Below are 12,578 nucleotides of genomic sequence, written 5' to 3' on the forward strand. Positions count from 1 at the left end.
AAAAAAAAAAAAAAAAAAAAAAAAAGCATTCAAAAAAGCCTTAATGCAAAATAATTTGTTAAGAGTTTGCTCCAGATCCTGAGTGACAGTTATTTAAATTAGAAAAGACATAATAGCTGTTTCTGCCTGGGTGTCACAGGAAAGCAATCAATGCTGATTAGATAAGGATGGAAGTCCCCTCTAAACTCAGCCTGTTTTATTCCCAAAGACATAATATTGCAAGGGCTGTAAGTTCAATTAGAGGTAGTGGGGGAAAAAAAAGAAAAACTGAGTCAACTATAAGGCACTGTCACTTTAAGTACCGCCTCTGTACTTGAGCACCTCTGTAACCTCTTGCCCACCTATTAGCCCAGGACCACAGAAATAAACAGCCCTTGCATCATGGCCACATAAATTAATTCTCCCATCTATCAGACGTGATGAACTTTCTGGAGAAGAGGAAAAAAAAGCAGTACAGTTTTCAGACATTCCTCAAGGGAGTGTGTGTTTGCTTTGAGGGCAGGGCACCTTTCAGCAATGCACGCTAAGTAGTAACAGGTAAAGAGGAAGACCTCCATCCCTGCAGGAGTCCATATGATGTGCATTTCTCTGAGAGTCATCAAACTTCCAATCCCGTCCGTGCATTTCTATCAACTTTTCAAAAAGAAAAAAGTGTAGTAAATGCTTACATAGCATGGAGATCATAAGTATCTTCAATCACCTACATAAAGACTGTGTCAAGACAGGTGGCAGAGGGGATGCAGCTTGCTGATCTTTCAGATATAATATTCTGCTCAGTATGTAACACTGCCAAGGCCAAGAAGTCTGAATTCTAAAAAGCGCCACGATGAAAGTGTCACATCAAAGGTTTCTGGATTAATGTAACTGTTTATATTTTTTTGCCTAAGTAATTTCCAACATACAATAATAAAAGCAAAATCAGAAGTTGTTTAAAAAAGTAATTCTTATGTTAAGACGCAAGTTAATGGAGATCATCAGCTGAAGGATATTTTACACAGACTTTCTACAGTCTGAGAGCAAGGAGGAAAACTACAAACCCCTGTAACATTCCGTGAGCTTAGACAGAAGGGACAACCAACAACCACAGGCACCAGGAACACCGTCACTACACTGTGGATGTATGAATAAACCATGAAGAGAGACAGAACTCTCCGAACTGGACCTATATTTTCCTCATGTATCAGAAATGCAGGACGAAAACCTTTGTTATAGAGCAGTATCTGTTGCTACTCCTCTGTCTAAAAGCCCTACCATTGGGGTTAAGTATTCCAGTTAAAGTGATGAAAACACTGTAAAACTCAGATCTCACTGCCACTGTGAGACAAGCTAAATTCACCAAATGGCTTTGTGACCCCACCCTCGTAAATCAGCTTGTTAATCATTATCGTCATAGAGGCGATAAAGCTGTTTTATAAGCCAACACCAAAGCAGTAACATTAACTACTTATGTAGAAGCTGATGTATTTCTCTGCAGATAACGTTTATTGGAAGGCCCTCTCTTTAAAGATACAGGTTTGCCTCATAACCCTACTCTGGAGCACCAGCAATTTGTTCCATTTATTCCTCCAGTCCGATTTACATGTCAGACGTAAGTGTTGCCTGGAGGGGATGGGTTAAGTGATATGAAATTGCTAGAGCACCTTGAACTATAGGTTCAAATCTCAACTGGATTGTCCTGGCCTCTCTTCCTGACAGAATAAAATTTATGATTATTTCTCAAGGCCAGACGCACACTTGCCTCTGTCTGAAACACAGAGACAATTTGCCAAGAGGCACTTATGCAACACAAAGAGACATGAAAAGGCCAAGAGGCACAGAGAAAACAGAAGGGGTGGTAGACATGAAGTTCATTCACTCTCTCCAATTCCATATGCGGAAGGGACACAGAGTCCTTTAATTACTGGGGTAAGTGCCACAAGAATGCCTGGAAGACAGAAGTTATTGGAAGGAGTAGTCAACAAACAGTGCACGGCTTTCCACCATCTTCCACAGTCAAGATTTCTTCATGTTCCTGGTTGTTTCCTTTTTATCCCTTCACAGACGGCTAGTTTTTAATGCAGCATTTGCTAACAAGCTCAAGGTAAGCTTCAGCCTTGCCTTGAGTATCACAGAGAACATACTTCCTGCACTGAATGAAAAAATAAAAAGCTTCAGAACAGAATGGCTTAGATTCATCACCGTGTTCACCCCTCTCCAAATTCCATTGATGGGAGCTTTGTGGAGGAGGACTAAATACCCAGTAATCACCAGCACCTCCAGAGCACATGAGAAATATGCTTTTGAAGGAACTATCAATGACTGAAGAAAATAGGGCTGGATATGTAAACCTCCAGTTTACTCTTCCTGCTACAGCCCATCCAACTGACAGACTTGCTTAAAAACTTCTCACCACAGGGATTCCACAATTCTCAACACTCAAAACATCCAGAAAGCTTTTCCTACTACCCATCTCAGGTCTCTTTTTTGCTGTGGTCAACTGCCTTCGTTTCAGGCTCTATTTCCAATTCTTATACTGTGCAATTCAGAAAGCATTTTCTGATGAATTCACTTCTCTCTTATGAATGATCTTTGTTGCATGCCTGGAAGAAGAGTAACTTGAGTGCTGGAAGGCTACAGTGCTTGCCTTCCCCCTCAGCTAACTGTTGAACAAGTATTTTACATACTTATTAAGTGCGGAGATTGGCCTTATAATGCCAAGGGTAAAATGGAGTCTCTACTCTCTAACAGCTTTCAGCAGAGTCAGTACTTCTGCCATTGACAGAATGAAAACATTGAGTTGGAGACAAGAATGCTAGAATATGCTTAGCTAAGGATAAACAAAAGCTGCAAAGCAGAGAAAGGGAAAACACATTCCCTGGCTGGGAAATTACTGACCATTTCCACATAGGGAACAGACAATGCTCCTGGACTGTTAATTTCCTTGAGGATTTTTTCCCTTCCGTTCACCATATTCTTAACTCTGAATTCTTGTTATGATTTCAGTGCACAATTAATCTTTAGTTTAGAGGAAAGGGAAATGAAAGGAGGAAGGATGATCATGAGGTAAAACCCCCAGGGAGGCAGATATCAGATCTCAGCTCTGCCCCATCTTTGTGTAATATACAGGTCTGATCAGGTTTCCTTGCTCCACTTTGACTTCCAGTCATCTCTTTCAGATTGCCTGCCTTGTTTATTTAAATTGCAAGTGACTTAAGGGAAGAATGATTTCTTAATATTTGCGTGCATGCACACTAGAATCTATGTGTTGCTGTAAAACAAATAAAACCAGAACAAAACAGTAACCTCAGGAGAGCACAGCTCCAGCTTGGGATCTGCCTGGTTAGAACTGAACATAAAATGGGCAGCCAACTGGATGGGGAGGGGAAATGCCATGTTTTGGTTGCGTACAGACCCAGTTTGACTTGATCTAGGCTAACTGAAAACACATCTTTGGTTGCTACAGCCATGCTACAGGCCACAATACCAGCTCCCAATAGTAAGGGTGACACCACTGTGGTGTCACCCTTCCTTTCCTTTTCACTTTACACAGTCTTTGCAGATGCCTGGCTGTCCCAAGCGCCTGTTCAGCCAGTAGCATGGGTGAAAGCAGGATGGACGGGAGCAAGTGAGGCCAAGGTCTCTGTTGACCAGCTGCTGACACCAGTGCAAAATGCTGACTCTGACACACACGCCACTATTTTGCCAGTGCTGGCCTTGACACAAAGAAAGACACGTAGGACAGCCATACATTATGCTGTGCTAACTTGTCGCTCACACAGGTCAGAAAGCATTCCAAAAGGAAACCTGGCGATGAACACCACAAAGGAAAACAAAACAAAATCCAAACAAATCAAATTGAAGCAGAAATGAGTGAGAATGTGAATAAACAGAAAGCACTGACTAGCTTTGACTTCCTTGCAGTCCGCGGGCAGTGACAGCAGAAATCTGCTGTTAGCAGTTTTTCCAAGCAGGACTGCTTGACATGTTGTACTTTTACTTGGCATTAAAATTATATTCCACCAGTTAGCCACTACAATTCTTAGAGACACTGGGAAGAGCAGGAAGAACAAAAACAAGTTCAAGAGCAAATGTTAACCTGATAAGCACATTTAGAGAAAAGGCACAAGCAAAGACAGTCTTACTTGGGTTGAGAGAGTGGAACAAACTTGGGTATACACAAGGTTTGTCCATCAGTCCAAAGGAATTTATAGCAGGAAGTAGAGACAGGGTTCCTCCAAACCCTCCTCTACTCCTCAAAGAAAGGAAGAAAATTCTGAAATTCTGCAGGTCTCTCAATTCAAGTTGGCAAGTGAGAAAGATGGAATTATCTCAGTATAAACAACATGCCTGGAAATTGGCAGTGCCAGCTCCCCAGCCAGCCCTGCAAAGAGACGTTCTGCTTTTGCACTCAAAGCACTTCAGTCCTCTTCCCTTTCTCTTTCCCACAAGGTTTCCAGGCACCTACATGTCAATTTTGTCACACCCTAAGTTCTCCTAATCTTGTTGCAAGGATGAATTATAGGTTGTTTTAAGAAACAGGTATTCAAGCAAAGGTTAAAGGCTGTTTTAATCAAACAAGCTTGAAAGAGTACCAGGAATTTGGCTGGTAGAGAACAGAAAGCAGCTTAAAAAAACATACGTGACTGTATACTCACGCAAGCAAATATGCATTCAGGCAGAGGTATATGTATTCCTTTCTTTTTTTTTCTTTTTTCTTTTTTTTTTTAAATAAGACTCATCAGGCATGCGTGCTGAGACATTAATCTACGTTCCTACTGAGTAAGACATCATTTCATGAATGACATCACAAAGCCAGAAACTTTTCTGCTTTGCATTGGACTGGATCAGTGCCATTTTAGAGAGGAATCTTCTCATGATTTCAGAACAAGAAATCAAAATCCTTACAAAATTGTTAGAACTACCTGAAAAAACTCAGCTAGTACAAATTATATTCAGACTTTTTAAACCCCTTTTTCATCCAAGCAGGTAACTCTGAGATAGCATTTTCTTTCTCTGAGAAATTATTTCTAGGGATGTTACTTCTTGGAATATGCCCAGCTGCCTCTCTGAACAGATATTTTATGAGAAGTACAGCAATGAGGTTAGACTGATCTACAATACTGGGGCCTTTCATTCCCCACAGTAAGGAGGAAAACTAAACAAAAATTAAAAAAAAAAACCAGTCTGTATCAACGAGTACTAGAAAAGAGGCAGTGTATATTATTATTTCCTCTTCTAGGAGCTTAAAAAAATTAAAAGAACTCTGGATATCTCAGAGGCTCTTGCAGTCCACTGGTACCACTGCAGAGCTGTTTTAAACAGTTCCACACTAGAAAGCTACACATAATACAAGTGGCACAAATGTCATATTCATGTGGAAAGCATCACATGTATTTAATAAAGCTTGCTGAAAATTCTGCTCTCAAGCAGCTGCAAACCTATATCTCATGTGAAAAATATCTATTAGCAAACTTGCTATATGCCCACGCTTCCCCTCCAAGTCTTTAACACACCTAATTAAACTCGGATGAACTCATCCCTCTGGTTGCCACCTGCCCAAACACTGCCCCATAAGCCTGGCCGGCTCTGCCACGCTCTCCACCTGACCACGGGCCATTCTCAATGACAACTGCTTTCCCCAAAAGTACTGTGGTAAAAAGGAAATGCCAGTAAAACCCTTGCCATTACCACTAATTGTAAGCCAAGCTGTCAGCAGCTTGTGGAATTACATACACACCTGGACTATCAGCTAACCTGAAACGTTTCCTGTTCTGCTGAAAGGTGACTCAGTACTAGCAAACTCCAAGGAGTGACAGAAATGAGTGATAAAGAAGCCACAGGAAAAGCATACAAACTGTATAACTGCTATTTTGCTAGCAGGCATTTTAATAGCTATGGAAATACACACTGTGTCATTTTTGCCACTCTAGGATTATTTTCATATTCTTCTGCTAATGAAATTATGACAATCATAAAGGCACAGGTCTAAAAATAAGGGCATAAACGTAGCCATTAACATTATGCTGTTACGGTCCAAGATGCAAGAGTTTACATAGCTCAAGTACAAAACCATCTAGGTGACTCACAATTTTTATGTACATAAACTGCTCAATATGCTTGCTGTGACACCAGCAAATGACTCTAAGATGTAAATCTGAGCTGAACAGTGATTCCCAGTTCTCTTCAATTGCAGTAGAGGGAAGCAGGCTGTTTCCATCCTAAGATACACTTAAAATAGGCCAGATAGACTACCCTTCCAAAACTGTTTTCCCTCCCTTTATTTATATCCTGTCCAGGATGATTATTTTAAACATCTATATAGGAAAGTAAGACCCACCTTACCTTAATCCAACTACAAATGTCCTGTCTCAGAGAAAGCTGACAGCACAGAGACCATATCACCTATGCCTCAGAATGAACTAGACAAATGCACAGATGAATTCAGCAATGCATATGTTTCTCACTTCACCACACAAACTTCTCTTTCTTGTCTCCTGCCCACCAAGTATTTAAGAGCAGGAGCTGTACCAGACACATCAATTAAAACCCACCACTGCTTTAAGCCAGCTCTACTCTCAGCAATGTCTCTAAGCCTGTGTTCAGATGAGTACTGCAAAACACATCGCAGGACATGCATCCATTCCACATACTGCATCAAACATTTTGTTCAGGAGGTTGGAGACATAAAGCTAACATTTTCACTACCATGCTGGATAGTGAACTACGGAAGTTATGACAGAGAGGTGCCTTGCATTTTGCTGCCCTTGCTGAGCTCAGTGAACTCCCACAGAAAACTGTGAAAGCCAAATTTTCATCCATCTCAGCAGGATTGCATAGCCAAGTCTGACAAAACCTTAATTCCCCTTGTCATTTGCCACCTCCTGCCCCTCAAGCAAAGTAAGGGCTTGTCTAAACTTAGAAGGATCTGCTGGTACAGCTACATGGGTAAGTCTTTTTGGTAAATACATGTTTAAGCTGATACATCTTATATTGATTCACTGAATGAAACAAATGATGCCAGCAAGACACTTTCTCATATAGGTAACTGAGTTTGCACTAATACTTTGTAAGTACAGCTATATCCATTAAGTGTGCGTGTTTGTTTTTGCCATGCACCTATTCCAGGAACAATTCTAACCAACCCCAGAGTATTTTGCCCAAAACCCAGTTTTGCCAATCAGTGCAGCCACATGCGTGCTACTGGCTTTCACTAGCACAGGCCTGTTAGGTACCACTTCCTATCACTTCCCCGGAAGAAACTGCTGCGTTATCAAAACTTTGTAGCACAGACCTGGTTCATTACAATCTATCAAGCAGTTTTTTTTCCAGAATGCTACAAAAAGCATCACCAACTTCCTCCATCTCAGTCTAGGAAAACAGAAAGCACACAGATTTCCCACCCGTAAAGGATGTATGAAATAAGTACAGGACAGGTTAAAAGCTTGAAAAAGTACACCAGTCCTAACCACTTCTTGGTTCTTCTAAGACTTTCTAATCCTTTTCCAACAATATGCTAAACTCAAATTAGGTGCAATGTAAGCTTCACTTAAGTGATTGAAATTCTTGAACAGAAACATTAAGATTTTTATATTGGAAATGCTTCTGTAGACCAATTTTTCACTTTGTTCAAAGCCCTATCAGATGCTGTAATCTCTACTAGTATGTCAAAGAAAGATGAAATCACTGGTATGTCTTCCCTATTGACAGACATCTCCCTAATCCCCTCAACAAGTAAAGTGTCTATTCTGAAACCTTATAATCTTTTTACCTTAAGTAGTGCAACAGTGGACATTCTCATTATGGATACTTAATCCTCTCAAAGATTATAAACTTCTGGCCTTGGTAATATTACTGTGGCAAAAAGTTCCTCATTCTCATTGTGTATGCTGCAAAGAAGCATTTCCATTAAAGATTTTTACACCCATCTCATATTCACTGCATAACCTGTGCTGCATTACAGTGCAACTACTGTCCACTCTTCCTCCCCATAGTTCTTCACAATATCTGTGTGTTCATCCAAAGCAAGACAGTCAGGAAAGTTGATGTGAATTAAATTGATACTTCAATTAAATGCTAATGGATTAATTAATCCATGATATAAAAATGGATAAATCATTACTACACTAAGTCCTTTTATGGATAAAAAAAATTCAGAATGAAAATGACTTTAATATCATTTAGCTCAATTCACTTAAAATGAAAACTGCTGATATTTTGGATAAATATATTTACAGTGGTTCAATACAGTTCAATTCAACTCATCATTTTAAATTCCCATGCTCTGTAACTTCAAATATATTTTCCTAATTATTTTTGTGTAAATGTATCTTTATCTTTTCAAATCTCAGATCTCACTCAACATTGCCATCCCTGACATCCAGTCATTTTTGTTGTTACAGTGACCCTTATTTTACCATACCTTTTCGTGGTAGTTTAACTGGGATGAAATCATTTCCACAAAGAAAAGATATTCTAGTGTGAAGAAGAATGTGGCATTAAACACTGTAAACATGCACATTTTACTATTTAACATGAAGAACAGGCATGACATATTAGTTGTTCTGTGTGGATTAAGCACCTGAACTTCAAGCTCGTCACAATTAGCACTTCAAATCTTCTACTTGTAAAGCTCCACTAATCTGGAATCCAGTTTAAATAGCAATAATTAGTTTTCCTAAGAAATGCAATATTCTTGCCTGAGTCAGTTCCTGTATAATTCAGTGTTTAGCAGTGTAAAATCTGTCAGCGTCACCAAAAATAGTTCCAACCCACAGAAAATGAACAGATACTTTTGAATTCCAATTTGCACGCATCGCCTTCACACGTCCAGAAACCCAGTGGACATTAGCAATAGCAGCAGAGAATAAGTTCCCAACATCCAGTAGGTTTGCGATGAAGGGACTATACTGCACATAAGCAAGAAGTGTTTTTCTTAGTCTATTATTGTCTGCTAAAGACAGTAATTTGAAGAAGAGTGAAGTCTTGCTTCCTATCAACTGGAGGTTGTCTTCTTTAAAGTATTAGTTGATTGGAATAGCTCTGAAATAAACTGGCTAACAGGGAAGCAGTGATGTTTTAGCAGCAGGCTAAGCAGTGACACAGAACAAATGATTCTTTGGAGAGGTAATCATAGGGAGGGCTGTAAAGAAAAATAAAAGTGTACCAATGGGATAGAATAGGAAAGCTGTCACACTCAGTTTCTGCTCATTAAATCTGTACGCATCTACTTAGTTATCTCAGCTGCTAATGCCTAAAATGACAACAAGAACAAGAAGAAGCTAAGAATAAATTCCCCATGAGAGTGTCCATGGATGGACTTGCTATAAGCTTTGCTGTAGTCACTAGGATGCTTGTTTGCAATGCAACATTGCTGGGGAGCATGTGTGTTTTTCTCTATTTTAAATAAACACACATACACAAATAAAGAATATCACCTACTGCCTCTGGTAGGGTCCTACTCACACCTGCCATTACAAAAAGTACCTCCTCACTAGAGTTAGAGGTTAGAGAGTTAGGCAAGTTTCCAAAACTGATGACATCTTGTCTATTTTTTTCCTCCCTCAGTTTTGAATCTCAGTTAAGGTCTTCCCTAGTAGAGCCCTGGCCAACCAGATCCAAATTACAACCATTCTCACCAGTAAGTACTTTGCCACACCCATAACATCTAGGCATGGAGATTTAAATTGTTTCCTTTTAAAGTAACACTGTATGATGCTTGATCATCTGACACCTCCAACTTTTTTTTTTAGTACCTGAGAACAGATCCTTAGCACATTTCTAAAATACAGCTGCTTGGTTGAAAATGACTGCTTGTTTTCCAGGATCTGTAAAGAGAATCTGGCTAGGAAACAAATAAGAATTGAGCTGTGACTAACCAAGGTAAAGGTTGCTTATATCTGCAGATTACCCCTCTCTGCTTTTCTAATTCACTCACCATGCTTTATCTTTCCATTAATCTTTAATAAAACTTTTAGTTAATTCTCCAAACACACACAATATACATGACAGCAGGACACAGTGTAAAAGCAGCTCATGGATATGAAGAAATAGGCAGTAGAGGAATCAAAAGGAGAGAAAACTTTTAGGATTAAAAAACACCCCAACTCAACTGCAGCTGAATGGAAAATGATGAGCCATATGGAGAAAGCAGCAGGAAGGGGCAAAGTGGGGGACACAGCAGGGTCTTGTATTTCTCTCACCAGGGCCTTCCAACCTCTTTCCAACTTGGTTACATTTTGACAAAAACAGATAATGGGAATTCAAACCTGTAGATGCTGAAATGTGAAAAACCCTTTCTAGGCTGACATCAAGGATATGGCTAGATTAAAAGGTAAATCCAATTTAACCAACCCCAGTAGAAATGGTAATCAAATTATACTGCCTCTAAACATGATAAATCTGGGGCTTGGGCCCTCAGGGGAAGAGAAGGCGTTTTGCAAACACAAATAAACACAAAGAAACATACTAAAGGGAACTGCTAAATCAATGAATGAATCGAGACTTCTACCCTCCATCCCTCCCACAGGGTGCTCGATAAGCTGCTGATTGCTTCTAAAACATCTACTACCAGTGCTGGAAACTGATTAAGCAGCTTACAAAGCGCTGGGGGCTAATAGACAGGCCCACCAGGGAGACTGCAGCTCTGGAGTTAAGTAGCTTGCTATTTCATGCCTTGATTATTAGAGATGATAGCAGAACATGCTGAAAGGATGTAGAAATTTGCTTTGGATGACTAGCCTTTTTATTTTATATATGGAATCATTTCAATTCCACAACTTCACCAGCCAACAAAAAACCTGCAGAATCTGTGGCTCTGTAGTTTCCAGCTCTGAGGGCAATTTGAACTACATCAATTTAAGAAATCAACCAAACACCTCAAACTGACTAGACTGCCTGTTACCCTGAAGAAACGGTAAGATTGGACAAGTGAATTATCAGTGGAAGAAGCTTAAAATAACATGTTTTACATGTCACTGATAACAGCATAGAAGCAGATGGTGCCTTGGTCAGCTAGCAAATCTTACCTCATTGCTTCCTTCACTGTGTATCTAAACATGGCAGCACATTCACCTTGGACTCCCTGTCCTTTTCAGTTCTTTCTTCTTGTTTAATCTTGTATGTGACAGAATTCTGCTGTTCAGGCAGATGCATTGCAAGCTGTTCACTTAGCTCAATCAACACCAACACAAAGACACGTTTTGTTGGTGCATTATCTCTTCCACGGTCATAGTAACACTGCCTGACTTTGTAGTGTGCTTGATGAACTTTTTTTTCCCCTTTTTAGTATTGTTGTAATACCTAGCAGACTTACTTAATAGGCAGGTTGCACTAGGGACTGTACAAACTCAAATTCCTAAAGAACTACTCTTTCAAGCAAAAAAGTAAGTACTACTTGTCACTACTCGTCTCCAGTTGAGCTTCAGATGAAAATTTCTCCCAGCAAAGTTTTCTCTTGTGGCCTATTTCCAGTTCTATTTCAACACTGCAGCCCTACATTTTCTCTCTCAATACTAACCAATGCCCTGTTAGCCCACTTTTATGTCAAACTATATACCACAGAGATCGCTTTAAAGTAAAGCAACTTACATTTTGGTTAACTTGAAGTGGGAATACACAATTAGCATTGAAGAAGGTGGTAAGAGAAAAGTAGAATTAATGAATGAACTTACCTGCTGGAGGTCCGCCAGAGAATAAAGATGGATTTGCTGAAGAAGATACTCTCTTGGAAAGATCCTGAAAAAGAGAAGAACTGATGCACTGAAATGCTTCTAAAATATAGGGTTTTTTTGACTGGGAAACTCAAAGATTTCTTCCCTTCCCCAAGAGACTGCAGAACAAAGGCATTAGCAAGAGAATTTGTCATTAACTACTTCTCAACATTCCTCAAGGACACAACTACTCCGCAATTTCCACAATGAGAATGAATACCACACACCAGTGTCATTTGCCTACACGTTTTCCACCATAAAACTGACTGATATAGATTCCCTTTTGTACACAGAAAATCTGTATTGGAATAAACTTTACAAAGACTTATTTGAGAAAGTTGTATTTTTCTTACATAAAACATGGGTTCAAGCAGGACCATTGACTATTGTCTGACAAACATGTGCAATAAAGCTAAATTACAGAAACTGAAACAGATGTCCTTAGAATGACTTCTAATAAAATGAACAATGGAGTTCAAGTAAGAGTACAGAGAAAAATCAACTTTGTGAAGTCAAGTGGATATTAGCAAGAAAAGTTTATGAAAACCCATGCATCTGTTGGGAAAAGTATCTAATTAAAATGCCTACCTTTGTGCAAACAAGAGGCACAAGCAGCTAACCAGCTTTATTTCCCATCTGCCTAGGACAAACTTAACACCATGCTTAGGCATTCCATTGAGAAGATAATCACATCACTCTTCCGGAAAAAGGAAAAGAAACCAAACATATGTAGAATAGCAACTACTTCACAATATCTACTGTTTAGAGAAGAATTTCCTACGCTACAATCATGACAATCACATAGTTTTCAGGTAACACAGAAACCAAATTACTGACCTTATTTAACACATGAACAAAGCTCTGATGAAGATCAGTTTGCAGTGGTAGAAC

The 12,578-nt window shown here is 39.5% G+C and overlaps 1 protein-coding gene across 4 annotated transcripts in view; it reads right to left on the reverse strand.

Annotated features, from left to right (window-relative positions):
• Positions 1–12,578, reverse strand: part of PLEKHM3 (pleckstrin homology domain containing M3) — a 93,699-nt gene that overhangs the window by 25,730 nt on the left and 55,391 nt on the right. For all 4 annotated transcript variants that reach the window (XM_042874798.1, XM_042874795.1, XM_042874796.1 and 1 more), the window contains one exon: positions 11,649–11,712. In XM_042874798.1, the coding sequence (XP_042730732.1) occupies positions 11,649–11,712 (64 nt within the window). The remainder of the gene's footprint in view (positions 1–11,648; positions 11,713–12,578) is intronic.

This window comes from Lagopus leucura, unplaced genomic scaffold, assembly GCF_019238085.1.
Source record: "Lagopus leucura isolate 7727_CA_CO unplaced genomic scaffold, USGS_WTPT01 Super-Scaffold_100012, whole genome shotgun sequence".
Lineage (NCBI taxonomy): Eukaryota > Metazoa > Chordata > Aves > Galliformes > Phasianidae > Lagopus > Lagopus leucura.